This window comes from Lathyrus oleraceus, unplaced genomic scaffold, assembly GCF_024323335.1.
Source record: "Lathyrus oleraceus cultivar Zhongwan6 unplaced genomic scaffold, CAAS_Psat_ZW6_1.0 chrUn0876, whole genome shotgun sequence".
Lineage (NCBI taxonomy): Eukaryota > Viridiplantae > Streptophyta > Magnoliopsida > Fabales > Fabaceae > Lathyrus > Lathyrus oleraceus.
The window spans coordinates 1-15,913 of NW_026113267.1; the positions used below are offsets into that span (position 1 = coordinate 1).

At 29.3% G+C, this 15,913-nt stretch overlaps 1 protein-coding gene across 1 annotated transcript; it reads right to left on the minus strand.

Annotated features, from left to right (window-relative positions):
• Positions 1 to 8,260: 8,260 nt before the first annotated feature.
• On the minus strand, positions 8,261 to 13,200 carry LOC127115039 (cleavage stimulation factor subunit 50). The gene is made up of 9 exons (XM_051046717.1): positions 12,922 to 13,200; positions 12,614 to 12,838; positions 10,709 to 10,781; positions 10,520 to 10,592; positions 10,353 to 10,439; positions 9,867 to 9,937; positions 9,667 to 9,718; positions 9,517 to 9,574; positions 8,261 to 8,310 (listed from the first exon to the last, which is right to left on the minus strand). The coding sequence occupies exons 3-9, from the start codon at positions 10,735 to 10,737 to the stop codon at positions 8,261 to 8,263; spliced, it is 420 nt and encodes a 139-aa protein (XP_050902674.1). The 5' UTR covers positions 10,738 to 10,781; positions 12,614 to 12,838; positions 12,922 to 13,200.
• Between the last annotated feature and the right edge of the window lie 2,713 nt (positions 13,201 to 15,913).

Here is a 15,913-nt window from a genome sequence, read left to right on the forward strand (position 1 = left end):
CAATTCAATCAAATTTTATGGTTTTAACATAACATTTTCATTATTCCCACAATTCAATCAAATTTCATGGGTTTAACATCATCATTTTCATCATTCCCACAATTCAATCAAATTTCATGGTTTAACAACAAAATTTTCATCATTCACATAATTCAATCAAATTTCATGGTTTTAACAACAATATTTCATTATTCCCACAATTCAATCAAATTTCATGGGTTTAACATCATCATTTTCATCATTCCCTCAATTCAATCAAATTTCATGGGTTTAACATCAACATTTTCATCATTCCCAATTCAATCAAATTCATGGTTTAACATCATCATTTTCATCATTCCCACAATTCAATCAAATTTCATGGGTTTAACATCACACTTTTATCATTCCCACAATTCAATCAAATTTATGTATTTAACATAACATTTTCATCATTCACATAATTCAATGAAATATCATGGGTTTAACATCAATATTTTCATCATTCCCACAATTCAATCAAATTTCATGGGTTTAACAACAACATTTTCATCATTCACATAATTCAATCAAATTTCATGTTTTAACAACATATTTTCATTTATTCCCACAATTCAATCAAATTTCATGGGTTTAACATCATCATTTGATCATTCCACAATTCAATCAAATTTCATGGGTTTAACATCAACATTTTCATCATTCCCACAATTCAATCAAATATCATGGGTTTAACATCATCATTTTCATCATTCCCACAATTCAATCAAATTTCATGGGTTTAACATCAACATTTCCTTAATCCCATAATTCAATCAAATTTCATGGGTGTAACATCATCATTTTCATCATTCCCACAATTCATCAAATTTCATGGGTTTAACATCAACATTTTCATCATTCCCACAATTCAATCAAATTTCATGGGTTTAACATCATCATTTTCATCATTCCCACAATTCAATCAAATTTCATGGGTTTAACATCATCATTTTCATCATTCCCACAATTCAATCAAATTTCATGGGTTTAACATCACACTTTTATCATTCCCACAATTCAATCAAATTTTATGGTTTTACAATAACATTTTCATTATTCACACAATTCAATCAAATTTCATGGTTTAACATCAGCATTTTCATCATTCCCACAATTCAATCAAATTTTATAGGTTTAACACAAAATTTTCATCATTCACATAATTCAATCAAATTTCATGGTTTTAACACAATATTTTCATTTATTCCCACAATTCAATCAAATTTCATGGGTTTAACATCATCATTTTCATCATTCCCACAATTCAATCAAATTTCATGGGTTTAACATCACATTTTCATCATTCCCACAATTCAATCAAATTTCATGGGTTTAACATCATCATTTTCATCATTCCCACAATTCAATCAAATTTCATGGGTTTAACATCACACTTTTATCATTCCCACAATTCAATCAAATTTCATGTATTTAACAATACATTTTCATTATTCACATAATTTAACATCATATTTTCATCATTCCCACAATTCAATCAAATTTCATGGGTTTAACAACAACATTTTCATCATTCACATAATTCAATCAAATTTCATGGTTTTAACAACAATATTTTCATTATTCCCACAATTCAATCAAATTTCATGGGTTTAACATCATCATTTTCATCATTCCCACAATTCAATCAAATTTCATGGGTTTAACATCAACATTTTCATCATTCCCACAATTCAATCAATTTCATGGGTTTAACATCATCATTTTCATCATTCCCACAATTCAATCAAATTTCATGGGTTTAACATCACATTTTATCATTCCCACAATTCAATCAAATTTCATGGTTTTAACATAACATTTTCATCATTCACACAATTCAATCAAATTTCATGGGTTTAACATCATCATTTTCATCATTCCCACAATTCAATCAAATTTATGGTTTAACAACAAAATTTTCATCATTCACATAATTCAATCAAATTTCATGGTTTAACAACAATATTTTCATTTATTCCCACAATTCAATCAATTTCATGGGTTTAATCATTTTTCATCATTCCCACAATTCAATCAAATTTCATGGGTTTAACATCAACATTTTCATCATTCCCACAATTCAATCAAATTTCATGGTTTTAACATCATCATTTTCATCATTCCCACAATTCAATCAAATTTCATGGGTTAACATCATCATTTTTATCATTCCCACAATTCAATCAAATTTCATGGTTTAACATCACTTTTATCATTCCCAAATTCAATCAAATTTCATGGTTTTAACATAACATTTTCATTATTCACACAATTCAATCAAATTTCATGGTTTTAACATCAACATTTTCATCATTCCCACAATTCAATCAAATTTCATAGGTTTAACAACAAAATTTTCATCATTCCCACAATTCAATCAAATTTCATGGTTTTAACATCAATTTTTCATTTATTCCCACAATTCAATCAAATTTCATGGTTTAACATCATCATTTTCATCATTCCCACAATTCAATCAAATTTCATGGGTTTAACATCAACATTTTCATCATTCCCACAATTCAATCAAATTTCATGGGTTTAACATCACATTTTCATCATTCCCACAATTCAATCAATTTTATGTATTTAACAATAACATTTTCATTATTCACATAATTCAATCAAATATCATGGGTTTAACATCAATATTTTCATCATTCCCACAATTCAATCAAATTTCATGGGTTTAACAACAACATTTTCATCATTCACATAATTCAATCAAATTTCATGGTTTTAACAACAATATTTTCATTTATTCCCACAATTCAATCAAATTTCATGGGTTTAACATCATCATTTTCATCATTCCCACAATTCAATCAAATTTCATGGGTTTAACATCAACATTTTCATCATTCCCACAATTCAATCAAATTTCATGGGTTTAACATCATCATTTTCATCATTCCCACAATTCAATCAAATTTCATGGGTTTAACATCAACATTTCCTTAATCCCATAACTCAATCAAATTTCATGTGTGTAACATCATCATTTTCATCATTCCCACAATTCAATAAAATTTCATGGGTTTAACATCAACATTTTCATCATTCCCACAATTCAATCAAATTTCATGGGTTTAACATCATCATTTTCATCATTCCCACAATTCAATCAAATTTCATGGGTTTAACATCATCATTTTCATCATTCCCACAATTCAATCAAATTTCATGGGTTTAACATCACACTTTTATCATTCCCACAATTCAATCAAATTTTATGGTTTTAACAATAACATTTTCATTATTCACACAATTCAATCAAATTTCATGGGTTTAACATCAACATTTTCATCATTCCCACAATTCAATCAAATTTTATGGGTTTAACACAAAATTTTCATCATTCACATAATTCAATCAAATTTCATGGTTTTAACAACAATTTTTCATTTATTCCCACAATTCAATCAAATTTCATGGGTTTAACATCATCATTTTCATCATTCCCACAATTCAATCAAATTTCATGGGTTTAACATCAACATTTTCATCATTCCCACAATTCAATCAAATTTCATGGGTTTAACATCATCATTTTCATCATTCCCACAATTCAATCAAATTTCATGGGTTTAACATCACACTTTCATCATTCCCACAATTCAATCAAATTTTATGTATTTAACAATAACATTTTCATTATTCACATAATTCAATGAAATATCATGGGTTTAACATCAATATTTTCATCATTCCCACAATTCAATCAAATTTCATGGGTTTAACAACAACATTTTCATCATTCACATAATTCAATCAAATTTCATGGTTTTAACAACAATATTTTCATTTATTCCCACAATTCAATCAAATTTCATGGGTTTAACATCATCATTTTGATCATTCCCACAATTCAATCAAATTTCATGGGTTTAACATCAACATTTTCATCATTCCCACAATTCAATCAAATATCATGGGTTTAACATCATCATTTTCATCATTCCCACAATTCAATCAAATTTCATGGGTTTAACATCAACATTTCCTTAATCCCATAACTCAATCAAATTTCATGTGTGTAACATCATCATTTTCATCATTCCCACAATTCATTAAATTTCATGGGTTTAACATCAACATTTTCATCATTCCCACAATTCAATCAAATTTCATGGGTTTAACATCATCATTTTCATCATTCCCACAATTCAATCAAATTTCATGGGTTTAACATCATCATTTTCATCATTCCCACAATTCAATCAAATTTCATGGGTTTAACATCACACTTTTATCATTCCCACAATTCAATCAAATTTTATGGTTTTAACAATAACATTTTCATTATTCACACAATTCAATCAAATTTCATGGGTTTAACATCAGCATTTTCATCATTCCCACAATTCAATCAAATTTTATAGGTTTAACAACAAAATTTCATCATTCACATAATTCAATCAAATTTCATGGTTTTAACAACAATATTTTCATTTATTCCCACAATTCAATCAAATTTCATGGGTTTAACATCATCATTTTCATCATTCCCACAATTCAATCAAATTTCATGGGTTTAACATCAACATTTTCATCATTCCCACAATTCAATCAAATTTCATGGGTTTAACATCATCATTTTCATCATTCCCACAATTCAATCAAATTTCATGGGTTTAACATCACACTTTTTCATTCCCACAATTCAATCAAATTTTATGTATTTAACAATAACATTTTCATTATCACATAATTTAACATCATATTTTCATCATTCCCACAATTCAATCAAATTTCATGGGTTTAACAACAACATTTTCATCATTCACATAATTCAATCAAATTTCATGGTTTTAACAACAATATTTTCATTTATTCCCACAATTCAATCAAATTTCATGGGTTTAACATCATCATTTTGATCATTCCCACAATTCAATCAAATTTCATGGGTTTAACATCAACATTTTCATCATTCCCACAATTCAATCAAATTTCATGGGTTTAACATCATCATTTTCATCATTCCCACAATTCAATCAAATTTCATGGTTTAACATCACACTTTTATCATTCCCACAATTCAATCAAATTTATGGTTTTAACAATAACATTTTCATTATTCACACAATTCAATCAAATTTCATGGGTTTAACATCAGCATTTTCATCATTCCCACAATTCAATCAAATTTATGGTTTAACACAAAATTTTCATCATTCACATAATTCAATCAAATTTCATGGTTTAACAACAATATTTCATTTATTCCCACAATTCAATCAAATTTCATGGGTTTCATTTTCATCATTCCCACAATTCAATCAAATTTCATGGGTTTAACATCAACATTTTCATCATTCCCACAATTCAATCAAATTTCATGGGTTTAACATCATCATTTTCATCATTCCCACAATTCAATCAAATTTCATGGGTTTAACATCATCATTTTTATCATTCCCACAATTCAATCAAATTTCATGGGTTTAACATCACACTTTTATCATTCCCACAATTCAATCAAGTTTTATGGTTTTAACAACATTTTCATTATTCACACAATTCAATCAAATTTCATGGGTTTAACATCAGCATTTTCATCATTCCCACAATTCAATCAAATTTTATAGGTTTAACAACAAAATTTTCATCATTCACATAATTCAATCAAATTTCATGGTTTTAACAACAATATTTTCATTTATTCCCACAATTCAATCAAATTTCATGGGTTTAACATCATCATTTTCATCATTCCCTCAATTCAATCAAATTTCGTGGGTTTAACATCAACTTTTTCATCATTCCCACAATTCAATCAAATTTCATGGGTTTAACATCATCATTTTCATCATTCCCACAATTCAATCAAATTTTATGTATTTAACAATAACATTTTCATTATTCACATAATTCAATGAAATATCATGGGTTTAACATCAATATTTTCATCATTCCCACAATTCAATCAAATTTCATGGGTTTAACAACAACATTTTCATCATTCACATAATTCAATCAAATTTCATGGTTTTAACAACAATATTTTCATTTATTCCCACAATTCAATCAAATTTCGTGGGTTTAACATCATCATTTTGATCATTCCCACAATTCAATCAAATTTCATGGGTTTAACATCAACATTTTCATCATTCCCACAATTCAATCAAATATCATGGGTTTAACATCATCATTTTCATCATTCCCACAATTCAATCAAATTTCATGGGTTTAACATCAACATTTCCTTAATCCCATAACTCAATCAAATTTCATGTGTGTAACATCATCATTTTCATCATTCCCACAATTCATTAAAATTTCATGGGTTTAACATCAACATTTTCATCATTCCCACAATTCAATCAAATTTCATGGGTTTAACATCATCATTTTCATCATTCCCACAATTCAATCAAATTTCATGGGTTTAACATCATCATTTTCATCATTCCCACAATTCAATCAAATTTCATGGGTTTAACATCACACTTTTATCATTCCCACAATTCAATCAAATTTTATGGTTTTAACAATAACATTTTCATTATTCACACAATTCAATCAAATTTCATGGGTTTAACATCAGCATTTTCATCATTCCCACAATTCAATCAAATTTTATAGGTTTAACAACAAAATTTTCATCATTCACATAATTCAATCAAATTTCATGGTTTTAACAACAATATTTTCATTTATTCCCACAATTCAATCAAATTTCATGGGTTTAACATCATCATTTTCATCATTCCCTCAATTCAATCAAATTTCGTGGGTTTAACATCAACATTTTCATCATTCCCACAATTCAATCAAATTTCATGGGTTTAACATCATCATTTTCATCATTCCCACAATTCAATCAAATTTCATGGGTTTAACATCACACTTTTATCATTCCCACAATTCAATCAAATTTATGTATTTAACAATAACATTTTCATTATTCACATAATTCAATGAAATATCATGGGTTTAACATCAATATTTTCATCATTCCCACAATTCAATCAAATTTCATGGGTTTAACAACAACATTTTCATCATTCACATAATTCAATCAAATTTCATGGTTTTAACAACAATATTTTCATTTATTCCCACAATTCAATCAAATTTCATGGGTTTAACATCATCATTTTGATCATTCCCACAATTCAATCAAATTTCATGGGTTTAACATCAACATTTTCATCATTCCCACAATTCAATAAAATTTCATGGGTTTAACATCATCATTTTCATCATTCCCACAATTCAATCAAATTTCATGGGTTTAACATCAACATTTCCTTAATCCCATAACTCAATCAAATTTCATGTGTGTAACATCATCATTTTCATCATTCCCACAATTCATTAAAATTTCATGGGTTTAACATCAACATTTTCATCATTCCCACAATTCAATCAAATTTCATGGGTTTAACATCATCATTTTCATCATTCCCACAATTCAATCAATTTCATGGGTTTAACATCATCATTTTCATCATTCCCACAATTCAATCAAATTTCATGGGTTTAACATCATCATTTTCATCATTCCCACAATTCAATCAAATTTTATGGTTTTAGCAATAACATTTTCATTATTCACACAATTCAATCAAATTTCATGGGTTTAACATCAGCATTTTCATCATTCCTAGAATTCAATCAAATTTTATAGGTTTAACAACAAAATTTTCATCATTCCCACAATTCAATCAAATTTCATGGGTTTAACATCACACTTTTATCATTCCCACAATTCAATCAACACTACAACAAACAAGACCTTAGACAGCGCTTTTTTTAGCCTTAGACAGCGCTTTAAAGCGCTGTCTAAACCTCCGCTGCTAAAGGTTTAGACAGCGCTTTTTTAAATCTTAAAAGCGCTGTCTAAGCCCCCCCCCTTAGACAGCGCTTTGGCCAAAAGCGCTTTATAAGACCCTCTTATTTTAAATTTTTTAGGTATACCTTAGACAGCGCTTTTGAAAAGCGCAGCGCTTTTGAAAAGCGCTGTCTAAGGGGGGGGGGGGGCTTAGACAGCGCTTTTTGAAAAGCGCTGTCTAAGGTATACCTAAAAAAATTAAAATAGGAGGGTCTTAGAAAGCGCTTTTGGCCAAAGCGCTGTCTAAGCCCCACCCCCTTAGACAGCGCTTTGGCCAAAAGCGCTTTCTAAGACCCTCCTATTTTAATTTTTTTTAGGTATACCTTAGACAGCGCTTTTCAAAAAGCGCTGTCTAAGGTATACGAAAATTTTTGAAGCTTTTGTTTTAAACCACATTCAAACGTAGACATAGACCAGAACCTTCAGTTTCATCAAACACCATAAACCTTCAGTTTCATCAAACACCATAAAATAAAACCGAAAATTCAAACGTTTTCATAATAATAATTGAAAATTTTAACAGAAAAAACACGCATAGAAAACACATAACATGACAACAAAGTTAATTAAAAAAAACACACACACATGATTAAACCTTAATGATTGGTGGTTCATGCTTCAACCGTTATAAACGCAAAACAATAAACAAATTAACGAAACTCTAACCTTTAATAACTTTTGTTGCAGAAATTCTTGCGATGAATATAACAAGGAGAAGAGTTATTCAAAGCAAGGTGGCTAGTGTTATTATTATGCAACTTATAACAAATAAAAAATGAAAAAAATAAAATAAATTTAATTTAATATTAAATTAAAATGTTGTGGCTGCGTTGAAAGGAGAATAAAAAATAGAAAAAGTAAAATGAAAAAGTTGTTAGAGAAAGTCTTGTTTTTGGTCTGGTTTGTTTCTACTTTCTAGATTAGATAGATTCATATAAAAGGACATACACAAAACTTGGTCTTTTATTTTGCTTTGACTAAGACTAAAAACAATGACTATTATACTATTCAAAGTCTAAATTAAATTTGAATTTTTTTTTACCTATTTGAATTTTTTTATAGTTTGATTAAGTTTAGTATACTCCAAAAGGTGGTAAATGGGTAAATCTTATAAACTATGCTTTCTTGTTTTTATTTATGAAAATGAATCAAGACTGAGTCAGTCAAAAGTTATTCTTACATGTTTGGTTTATTTAAAAGTTTGTCTTTATAATTGATATTACTTTTAAGTTAAGAATGGTAATTTTTGACTGAATAGTTAATTTATATTGAAATTTATTATTCTATTTTATTTTAAATAAATATAGTCAAATATTTATTATTTTTCTTTTAATTTGATTTTAGTTAAAATAATTTTCATATGTCACTACAAGAATAATATATAATAAAATAATTGCATTAGCAACATATTAAGAAAATACTGATAATAATATTTTGTTTGAATAGAACAATAGTATGTTTGAATAGAACCTCTAAGTATTGACGTATTGACAGCAACCCGATACTAAATGGTGGGACAAAAATGCATAAATGGAGATTGCATACTATTATGAAACAAAAGAATGCAAAAAATGGAGATTGAATCCATTTTTGTAAGGAAAAAGACAATATTAGCATATTATTAAGTAGATAGGTGTGATAAAAATAAATACCTGCCAACAGAAAGTCTCCTGAGGGGTGAAAAGATACAGAGCGAACATTGTGTGTGTCCTGCAAGACAAAACTCAACATAAATGAAAGTTTATGCTTAATTCTTATTGTTGCTCGTTTGTTGCTAGCATATAAATGTAGAAAAGCACTACCTGGATAAGCCTGTATGATCTCTTGGCATTGGCTTTTGAAACATCAAAAAACCTAAAGGATATTAGACCAGTGTGTTAAACTGACAAATTCTAAGAGCACTTTCAAAATATAAAGGACCGAAATGAGAAAAAAGAATACGGATGAGATGCATATTGCAGAACCAAAATTAAATAAGTTAGATTACTGCAAGAGATGATACCTTATTGTCTGATCTTTGGCTCCAGAAACCAGGATAGTACCTTGCGGATGAAAATCCAGATCATTTATTGGCTGCAGTTTTGTTATATATATATATATATATATATATATATATATATATATATATATATATATATATATATATATATATATATATATATATATATATATATATATATATATATATATATATATATATATATATATATATATATATATAAGAAAAGTCAGATATATGAAGACAGTTTCTAAGAATTATTTCATCAGGGTTACAATTCACCAAGTAAAAGCATAATGAATTATGTCAAAACAAAAAATCTTCCAAAACTCATAAGTATAAGAGCAAGTGTAACAATACAGGGGAAAAAACTCCACAACAACACAGACAAATAGAAGCTAGCACTTTGATATTCAAATGCTGTGTATCTTCGATAATAAATAGTTTCACATGAAAAATTCAACAGAACGTAGAAAAGTGAAAATATACTTGTGTATGGTCATAATATGTTTTTAGAACAGACCGCACAGGACCATCCTTTGCATCTGGGAGCAACGTCTGCTTGATCTTTGAAACCTGCCAAATAAATTGAAACATAAGTTTGAAAATTGTATCAAGAAAGAACAATACATTCAGTCTAAATAATAAATCAGCACCTCAAATAGCTTTATTGATGTATCTGCACTTCCGGTGGCAACAAACCTTCCATCAGGACTAAACTTAGCACATCTGCCAATCAGTTCAAAAATCAAATAACAAAAACTAACTGCTTATTAGTAGGGTTTGCATGATATTTTGAAACTATAATGCAGGATAAGTGTATGTTATTCAAGCATATTGCATACCTTGTGTTCGGAAAGGTGCCGTGTCTCATGCTTTGGGAAACTCTTTGACGAACCTTTTAAATCTGCCAAAGAACTGTTACACCAAAACACAATTTTCAAGGGTGAAAATGTTTCCCCTGTCCTGATTTCTATCTTAAAATGAAGGAACTTTAAAGTAGTATTCCAAGTAGCATGAAACCAAAATAAAAGATAACAATATGATCATTTTGGAAGTATTTGTTAATCTAAAGATGGACTCAAATATGTAGTCCTACTTTCGTTAGATGAAATATTTGCTTTAATGAATAATAAAACAGGTAAAACAAACAAACCTCCAAGTAGAGCCTATATCTAATATACAATGGCATATCCCTGTGTCCTAAGAATCTTACATGCTAACTCTTTACTTTATTCATTTTCAATTAATAGAAATGAGTGTTATTCTTGGTTAAACTGTTCCATACTTGCCTAAAATCGATAAGCCTGAACTGAACTGCTTCTTCCTTACAAGTTTAAATAAAGATAAAGAAAAAAACTATGGAGTTAAACTAAAAGCAATAATTCTCCACAACAGCTATGGAACCAACTGCTAAACATTCCTCGGTATTCCACACAAAACAAACATATAAAACAGTAGTAAAAATTAATGAAACATTAGCTTGCAACAAAGGTACCAACAAGTAACATCATAATATCAAGCATTTCTCAGACAGGCAAACTAAACACTGTTCCATTAACTTCAAATGCAAAAGGAAAGTATCCAAAACAATAGAACAAATGTAAAAAAATTGCCTGAAAAGGCAAGTTTATATATTACACAAAAAGAGAGGAGTAAACTCCCAAGTTCATATTTGAATCATTTTGCTGCAAGACACATTAGTCCCCAAGAATCCAAAATTAAAAAAATAGTCCCTAAGAACCTCAAATATAGGACCATACTAGTCCTTTTTACGAATAGGGACTAAGCCATACAATCTATAGTGAAGAAGTCCTAGAGAGACATAGATGATATGTCTCTTATCTGCTACAAAAATGTCTCTTATTGATGCTTCTGCAGCACATATCTCCAAACCGCTTAAGATGACACTTTATTCTCTTTTATTGAATGGAAATGCGCACAACTTTCTCTTCAAAGATTGTATTCCTGGTCCTATCTTCAATGATCAGTCCTCCACCATAACACTCTTATCTCTAACATAGTGAACTCCTAACTCCCAACATTTAGTCCCACACGATACATTTCCACATACCAAAAAATTGGTTTCATACAATAGTGTCGATACTTAAAGCAAAACATAAATAAGAACACTTCCAATTGACTAGTTTATAAAAAAGGTGTAACTGGCAGTAATATGCATTCTGTCATATATCAGCACTTATGGTCCAAGACGTGTGAGACAGTGTCATTATAATCTCTACAAATATATCATAAGTTACAGTTTGTTTGTAATCATAGGATAAGTTAACCAACTAAAAACACAGTTGAGGACCAAAATGACTTAAAATGAGATTCAAAATGAGATTCAAAATGACAAAACAAACATTATTGAGGATGTGTTTGCAATTTTGATATGCCTCGCAGGTTAAGAAACCAATAGGGTGATTAAATCTAAACCAATATGACAAAAAACAGTGATTTATCAATTCAGGTGCATTCCATTCCAAGTCACTGTTGCAATTTGTATATCATAATACAGTACTACCTAGAAGTAAAAGTTACTATTGATTAAATCTCCAGCATCGAATCAACAGGATACACCCATAGATATATAAACCAAAAACCCTAATGGATCTAAAAATATTTGAAACCCTAATTAAAACAAAATAATTCAAAACTGAAAAGGATTGTTACAGTTAAATCATGAAGTAAATGATTAAGTGATGAGTCAAAATCTGCAATGAAAAACTCATCTGAAACAAACATACCAGCCATGGAGACGCTTGTGGAGGTTGATTGTGTACTCCCTGGTAACAACCTCTTCTTTTCTACCACCTGCACCCTTCTCCACCATTTTCAACTTCTGATAACCCTAAAACCTATACAAATACAACAAATCTGTTTGAACAATCATTGGTGCCATCCAATAGAATCGTTGCCTTTCAAAGCTTCAAATAATTCCTCCCTCTTCTCTTCCTTCAGAGTCTTAGAATCTGTTTGAACAATCATTGGTGCCAATTTAATTGATTATAAAATAATCAGAAAAAAAAGAGAATGAAGTTGATTGAGAAAGTACCGGCGAAACTCAAAGTAGCTAGGGTTTTCTTGTAGGAGAGAGGACAGTATAAACAGCCATAGACCATAGGACCAAGAACGGGACCTCTTCCGGCTTCGTCGATTCCCATTATGCAAGGCTCCGATGCCCATTCTGGAACCATAGCTTCGGATCCCATTTTCGCACATATAATGGGGTTTAGGGGAAGAATCTTTCACACAGGATAAACAAGCTCTGATTGAGGGTTGGAAGAAGGGGGAGTGGATTTGGGAGAAAGAGAAGCAAGCTCTGATTGAGGGTTTGGGAGAAGAATGTAGGATTTTTAGGATTTGGGAGGGAATAACTTTTTTTCGTGACATGGAGGGAATAAAGACTTTAGACAGCGCTTTTGGTTTTAATTTTTTTTTTAATTTAAAGACTTTAGACAGCGCTTTATCAAAAGCGCTGTCTAAGGTCTATATTTAAAAGCACTTTCTAAAAGCGCTGTCTAAGGGGGGGTCTTAGACAGCGCTTTTAGAAAGCGCTGTCTAAGACCCCCCCTTAGACAGCGCTTTCATTATTTTTTTGGAACATTTTCCGTGTTTTATTTTAATTTTAACCTTAGACAGCGCTTTCTTTTAAAAGCGCTGTCTAAGATGCGCTGTTAAAAGTCATTTTTGGCGTAGTGCAAATTTTATGTATTTAACAATAACATTTTCATTATTCACATAATTCAATGAAATATCATGGGTTTAACATCAATATTTTCATCATTCCCACAATTCAATCAAATTTCATAGGTTAAACAACAACATTTTCATCATTCACATAATTCAATCAAATTTCATGGTTTTAACAACAATATTTTCATTTATTCCCACAATTCAATCAAATTTCATGGGTTTATTAACATCACACTTTTATCATTCCCACAATTCAATCAAATTTTATGTATTTAACAATAACATTTTCATTATTCACATAATTCAATGAAATATCATGGGTTTAACATCAATATTTTCATCAGTCCCACAATTCAATCAATTTCATGGGTTTAACAACAACATTTTCATCATTCACATAATTCAATCAAATTTCATGGTTTTAACAACAATATTTTCATTTATTCCCACAATTCAATCAAATTTCTTGGGTTTAACATCTTCATTTTGATCATTCCCACAATTCAATCAAATTTCATGGGTTTAACATCAACATTTTCACCATTCCCACAATTCAATCGAATATCATGGGTTTAACATCATCATTTTCATCATTCCCACAATTCAATCAAATTTCATGGGTTTAATATCAACATTTCCTTAATCCCATAACTCAATCAAATTTCATGTGTGTAACATCATCTTTTCATCATTCCTACAATTCATTAAAATTTCATGGGTTTAACATCAACATTTTCATCATTCCCACAATTCAATCAAATTTCATGGGTTTAACATCATCATTTTCATCATTCCCACAATTCAATCAAATTTCATGGGTTTAACATCATCATTTTCATCATTCCCACAATTCAATCAAATTTCATGGTTTAACATCACACTTTTATCATCCCCACAATTCAATCAAATTTTATGGTTTTAACAATAACATTTTCATTATTCACACAATTCAATCAAATTTCATGGGTTTAACATCAGCATTTTCATCATTCCCACAATTCAATCAAATTTTATAGGTTTGACAACAAAATTTTCATCATTCACATAATTCAATCAAATTTCATGGTTTTAACAACAATATTTTCATTTATTCCCACAATTCAATCAAATTTCATGGGTTTAACATCACCATTTTCATCATTTCCACAATTCAATCAAATTTCAGGGGTTTAACATCAACATTTCCTTAATCCCATAACTCAATCAAATTTCATGTGTGTAACATCATCATTTTCATCATTCCCACAATTCATTAAAATTTCATGGGTTTAACATCAACATTTTCATCATTCCCTCAATTCAATCAAATTTCGTGGGTTTAACATCAACATTTTCATCATTCCCACAATTCAATCAAATTTCATGGGTTTAACATCATCATTTTCATCATTCCCACAATTCAATCAAATTTCATGGGTTTAACATCAACATTTTCATCATTCCCACAATTCAACCAAATTTCATGGGTTTAACATCAACATTTCCTTAATCCCATAACTCAATCAAATTTCATGTGTGTAACATCATCATTTTCATCATTCCCACAATTCACTAAAATTTCATGGGTTTAACATCAACATTTTCATCATTCCCACAATTCAATCAAATTTCATGGGTTTAACATCACACTTTTATCATTCCCACAATTCAATCAAATTTTATGTATTTAACAATAACATTTTCATTATTCACATAATTCAATGAAATATCATGGGTTTAACATCAATATTTTCATCATTCCCACAATTCAATCAAATTTCATGGGTTAAACAACAACATTTTCATCATTCACATAATTCAATCAAATTTCATGGTTTTAACAACAATATTTTCATTTATTCCCACAATTCAATCAAATTTCATGGGTTTAACATCACACTTTTATCATTCCCACAATTCAATCAAATTTTATGTATTTAACAATAACATTTTCATTATTCACATAATTCAATGAAATATCATGGGTTTAACATCAATATTTTCATCAGTCCCACAATTCAATCAAATTTCATGGGTTTAACAACAACATTTTCATCATTCACATAATTCAATCAAATTTCATGGTTTTAACAACAATATTTTCATTTATTCCCACAATTCAATCAAATTTCATGGGTTTAACATCTTCATTTTGAACATTCCCACAATTCAATCAAATTTCATGGGTTTAACATCAACATTTTCACCATTCCCACAATTCAATCGAATATCATGGGTTTAACACCATCATTTTCATCATTCCCACAATTCAATCAAATTTCATGGGTTTAATATCAACATTTCCTTAATCCCATAACTCAATCAAATTTCATGTGTGTAACATCATCTTTTCATCATTCCTACAATTCATT

Coding starts and splice junctions, on each gene's coding strand:
- LOC127115039 (XM_051046717.1), bottom strand. CDS start 10,737: ATGAGACACGGCACCTTTCCGAACACAAG. Junction 9,719..9,866: donor GCCAAAGATCAGACAATAAG/GTATCATCTCTT, acceptor AATATCCTTTAG/GTTTTTTGATGTTTCAAAAG. Junction 9,575..9,666: donor GATCATACAGGCTTATCCAG/GTAGTGCTTTTC, acceptor TTTGTCTTGCAG/GACACACACAATGTTCGCTC.